Genomic DNA, 5,242 nt, shown 5'->3' with positions numbered 1-5,242 from the left:
AGACGCGATGTGCTATGTCTCGGGTGATATTAACTGTGTTTACACAATAATACCCCTTTTAGACATACTACCCGGGATTTTGGCCAGGTTTACCCGGGATTTTCAGCCAAGGTCACTCCCGGGATTTTAGTAACAGACCCCCTTTCACACTACACCTCAGACCCGGGAAAAACCCGGGTATACCCCTTTCACACATAAGCCAGGCTTTTTCAAGCATTTCAGTGTGTCATCATTAAAATGGGACACTTTGCTGGCTCACAAGAATGACATCATGCAAAGGTGGGGGCTGACTACAAAAGGGCCTGTGGGGAGTTCCCACAATACATTGCTGTTATGGCTGCTGAGAACATGTGGAGGATGGAGAGTTTGTCTGCTCTTGTGGATTTGGTGTGTTTTGCAGGCTGTGATGCTTGGATTAAGCTACACATGCTGTTCATTGTTGCACAGTGTGAGATGCAGAGAAGGAGGTATCATTTTTTGGTGGAGAGGGAGGCCAATCGCCGGCATTACTTACGCCGGAGGAGAACCTTGATCATGTCCAGCATCGCATCCATACTACGTGTGACTGGTGCGTCAGCTCGTACACTGTGGGCTAGAGATCAGCAACATGGGCAGGTTTTCTGGGCTACGGTGGAGGCATTTGAGGATAATCAATGGCTGGCACATTTCAGGATGTCGCATGGAACCTTTAATTATCTTTTGGAACTCCTTTCCCCGGCACTTACCAGGCAAACAACACGTTGGAGACAGCCTATTTCCCCCAGCAGAAGACTGGCAATTGTCTTGTGGTGGTATGCTACCCCTGGCGAGTACCGCACAATAGCCTGCTTGTTTGGTGTAGGCATTTCCACGGTGTGTGTGTTGGTGCGGGAAGTGACAAAGGCAATCCTGGATTCCTTATATCGCCGTTTCATTTCCCTACCCCAGGGACAGAGACTGGATGAGACTGTGGCTGGGTTCCTGAATCGCGGATATCCGCAGTGTGCAGGTGCCATTGATGGCACCCACATACCCATAATTGCTCCTACAGACAGCGCAGCGGACTACTACAACCGCAAGGGGTGGCATTCCATCATTCTACAAGCAGTAGTGGACCATAAATATTGGTAAGTACCTTTGTAAGTTTGGAGGGGGAGGATTGCTGTTGTGGAACTACACATCTCAGCATGCCCTTTCACAGATTTTGCATTCTCTAGGAGCAAAACTGTTGAAGGGCATCCTGTGACTTGTAGTGGCACAGCAGCTGCAGAGCCTAGAGGTTGTTGTACACTTGTGTATTGTATTTCTAACAAATAATTTTTTTTCAGTTTTACCGATGTGTTCATTGGCTGGCCAGGACGTTCTCATGATGCCCGTGTTCTGGCCAATTCGGACATCTACAAGATAGCGGAGGAGAGGAACAATGGCAGGCTATTCCCTGAAGAGGTAAATTTATGCTTGTGTCCCCTATAATATATATGCCCATACAAAGTCTGTATCATACTTCCAAAGTTTACACGTTACACTGCTGTATATTGATACTGTTTTTTCTTTGCAGAAGTCAAAGTTTGTGCAGGGGGTCGAGGTTCCAATCCACATCATTGGTGATGCTGCTTATCCGCTAAGAAGGTGGCTAATGAAAGGTTATACCCAGCATCTTAGGTTGACACCGGAGCAGATACACTACACCCATACCCTCAGTTCTGCCAGGATGGTGGTGGAGAACGCCTTTGGCCGGCTCAAGGGACGTTGGCGGTGTTTGCTGAAGCGCAATGACATTCACATTACCCTTGTTCCTGACGTTGTGGCAGCATGCTGTATCTTGCATAACATATGTGAGATACAGAAAGAACACTATTTGCCAGAGTGGGATGTGCAAGATGATCAGGTTGGCAGTGAAATTGTTCCTGCCCCCCCACATCCCCCTGAGACCCAAAGTGGTGTGAATCCCCCAGAAGTAATACGTGCCACTATTACAAATAATCTGGATGCCATGTTGCAGTAATTAATAAATCATAAGTCTGTTGCTTAAACCATACATTTTTATTTCAAATGCATTTCTTTCATGCATTAACTGTTTGATAGCATGTGTAACAATGCCTTCATAAGGAGTTGCAAAAAATAAACTACGTTTATAACACAGGCCATGTGTGAAATGTCTTGTAAACTATTCTCTCAAACAGACAATACAAAAATACACTTTTTTTTTTAGATGGTGAAATTAAAACTTGCATGGGTAGTATTCAATGTGGCTGGCGAGGGGGTTAAACAGCGAGGATTGCAGAATTCCTGCGATCCTTGCTATTTAACCCCCTCACCAGCTGTTGAAAACCTGCTATATTTGGTGTCAGCGAGCAGGAAGCCCAGCGAAAAATTGAAAAAATTTCAAATGGAACAAACAAGCATTTGAAAATAAATAATTGCCACCTATACCTTAGCCGTGGCCAAACAAATAATTATAAAATAATATTAAAATCTGGACGTATATTAAGTCCAAACAAAGTATCCCCAAACTTTTCAAGAAACATGGAATAAACTGTAGAAAAAATCTAGGGGAGATATATCTACCCCAATGTACTCTGTAACCTCTACATATTACGGTAAATTCTGAACTCTGTGTTGTTTGGAGAAGGGGAATGTTGCCCATTATGCCCATTCCAGCCACTTTCACCAAATGCAGGTGTAGATTGTGCTGGAGAATTGGGTACAAATGAGGGTGGAGAGTGCACCTGTTGCACATACTGAGAAGTATGGGCAAATGATGGCGGTGACTGTGGTTGGTGACTATATGCGTTTGGGGGTGGCAACGTTGCTGTGGGTGGTGACCAGGATTGGGACAGTAATTGTCGTAGAAAATCACGATTTTCTCGACAAAGGTTTGCCTGATCCTGACTCACCCTGTCATGCATTGCTGCCATTTGGGTTAGTAAATTTTTCTGCAGTTCGCGTTCACTATCCATGAAGCGCTGCAGTCTGACATCTTCTTGACGTTGCCACGCAGAATCCAGGTCCCGCAGTTGCTCACCGAGGATGGTAGTCATGGCTCTTGTGGTAATCTCTATTTTGGTCCTCTTCTTTTTCCTCGATGGGACATTGTAGACTGTGTGCAAAAAAAAGTTGTTATAACGGTGTGCCAGTAAACAGTCATAATACTATATCCACCTGTCATGTCGCCAAAGGTGGACAATACTATATCTACCTGTCATGTCGGCAAAGGTGGACAATACTATATCAACCTGTCATGTCAGCAAAGGTGGACACCACTATATCCACCTGTCATGTCGGCAAAGGTGGACAATACTATATCTACCTGTCATGTCGGCAAAGATGGACAATACTATATCAACCTGTCATGTCAGCAAAGGTGGACACCACTATATCTACCTGTCATGTCGGCAAAGGTGGACAATACTATATCAACCTGTCATGTCAGCAAAGGTGGACACCACTATATCAACCTGTCATGTCTATAATCAAGAGGCACTTACTGTTATCGCGCAGTGTCGGCATGCCTCCCTGGGTCTCCAATTGGGTCTCTCCACCCTGGCTCGGTTGTGCTGCTGTCACATCGGGTGTGCTGTCTGACTTGTCGGATTCTAAAATGATGGTATCGTCATCATCATCATCAAATAGAAGTTGCGATGGCGGCGGGCTCTGCGGACTGCACTCCGTTGTCGCTGCTGGCGTCTGTGCCGGAGACGAGGCATTGCTTGATGACGACAAGGCAACAGGGTTGCATAAAGCTGTATGGCCAAAAACAACATTGCAAAGGTCGTACAAGGGCCACTCTGTGCGTCCAGCCCCACTGCGATTGCGATTCTGGTCATTGACCTTTAGGTACTGCTTTTTCAGGGACTTAAGCTTGTTCAATACCTGCTGCTGGGTCTTCCTCACACCTCTGCTAGCAAGGACCTTTGCAATATTTCCATACACTATGGCATCCTTCACAGTGCCTGTGATTTGAGATTTGATCTCCTCTTCTCCACGGACATGTAACAGCTCCCTGACCTCCTCATCCTTCCAATGCTGTGCCATAGCACCTGTCTGGCCACAGGAATCTGCACCCTTTTGCTGGAAAGGGAGCACAGGAGCAACATGCAGCCACTGCCTCTGCTTGCTCCGCCGCACGTGTGCCTGGGGCGTCTTCCGCGGCTGCAGCTGATGACCTCATCAGAAGACGCCGGGGCAGCAAAAAAAAGCGTTGTCGTATGTGTAAAACAGAAAAACCCGGGTAAACCCGTTCAGACATAACCCGGGTATTATACCCGGGAGTTAAATACCGGGAAAAACCCTGGTCAATTGCAGGTGCTCAGCACCCGGGAGTAAAATCCCGGGTATACCCTTTCAGACATACGCTACTCCCGGGTTTGGGCGCGTTCATGTGAAAAAACCCGGGATTTTCGCGTATGTCTGAAAGGGGTATAATACACAATATCACAGCACAGCTAATGCAACCTCTCCTATTTATGTGATTGCAGGGTATTTGCATACAAGTGCGATGTGTAATTCTGCTTCTGCGCGTAATCGGAATCGCGCTGTAAACACTGTATTTGCTTTTAAACAAGTGATGTTATTTATGTGAGTGAACTGGCTCTTATAAAGTCTTTAATATGGGAACGGAAAGGTCACCCAATAAAATCTGCTTCTTGGAAGAAAGAAATGACATTATTATTTATATTGCTGGCGCTGGATCATTTGGCAATCGTATCGTATCAGTCTATAGATGATGAACCGCAAACAGATGGATGGCTGCTACCTCTATAGGAGTGTATAAGGTCACTGAATTCGTCATTACTTCTCCCAAACAATTCCACAATAACACAGCTATGAGACAAAATGTGATAAAACATCAATTTACCAACACGGGGAACGCGGGCTGCTGTATTTCATGTCAATGCTCTTCCTGTGACTGCTGTGTTTAATGAAACTAAGTGGCGTTAGATGGACTTCATAAGGAGAGATCGCTGACGTAGGGTACAAAGTGCTCCCACATATTCCTAGAACCATACTGTAGGTGCCGATTTATGTTTTTTTCTGGTGGGTGCTCAAGCTAAAAATATAGGGGAGTGGCTTCATGTGAAAGGGGCGTGACCACAAAATAATTCAAATGTATATTGCGCAGCACAGTTGTCTCCAATATTCAAAATATGGCAACAGTGCCAAATACATAAATGCCCCCACAGTGCCAAATACATAAATGCCCACACAATGCCAAAAACATAAATGCCCCCACAGTGCCAAATACATAAATGCCCCCACAGTA

General features: G+C 45.6%; 1 protein-coding gene across 1 annotated transcript; it reads right to left on the bottom strand.

The window, feature by feature from the left end:
- Window positions 1-2,007: 2,007 nt before the first annotated feature.
- LOC146005611 (uncharacterized) lies at window positions 2,008-4,362 on the bottom strand. The gene is made up of 2 exons (XM_083144950.1): window positions 3,468-4,362; window positions 2,008-3,079 (listed from the first exon to the last, which is right to left on the bottom strand). The coding sequence occupies exons 1-2, from the start codon at window positions 4,012-4,014 to the stop codon at window positions 2,568-2,570; spliced, it is 1,059 nt and encodes a 352-aa protein (XP_083001076.1). The 5' UTR covers window positions 4,015-4,362; the 3' UTR covers window positions 2,008-2,567.
- Window positions 4,363-5,242: the final 880 nt, after the last annotated feature.

The sequence above is a fragment of the Crinia signifera genome, chromosome 5 (genome assembly GCF_055691185.1).
Source record: "Crinia signifera chromosome 5, ASM5569118v1, whole genome shotgun sequence".
Taxonomy (NCBI): Eukaryota; Metazoa; Chordata; class Amphibia; order Anura; family Myobatrachidae; genus Crinia; species Crinia signifera.
The sequence above is the reverse complement of the archived record's forward strand: the minus strand, read 5'-3'. Positions and strand labels throughout refer to the sequence as shown.

Bases quoted from the DNA above. Each gene is read 5' to 3' on its own strand.
- LOC146005611 (XM_083144950.1), bottom strand. From the start codon at position 4,014: ATGGCACAGCATTGGAAGGATGAGGAGGTCAGGGAGCTGTTACATGTC. The intron at 3,080-3,467 runs GTAAGTGCCTCT...TTTTGCACACAG, and splicing joins GCCGACACTGCGCGATAACA to TCTACAATGTCCCATCGAGG.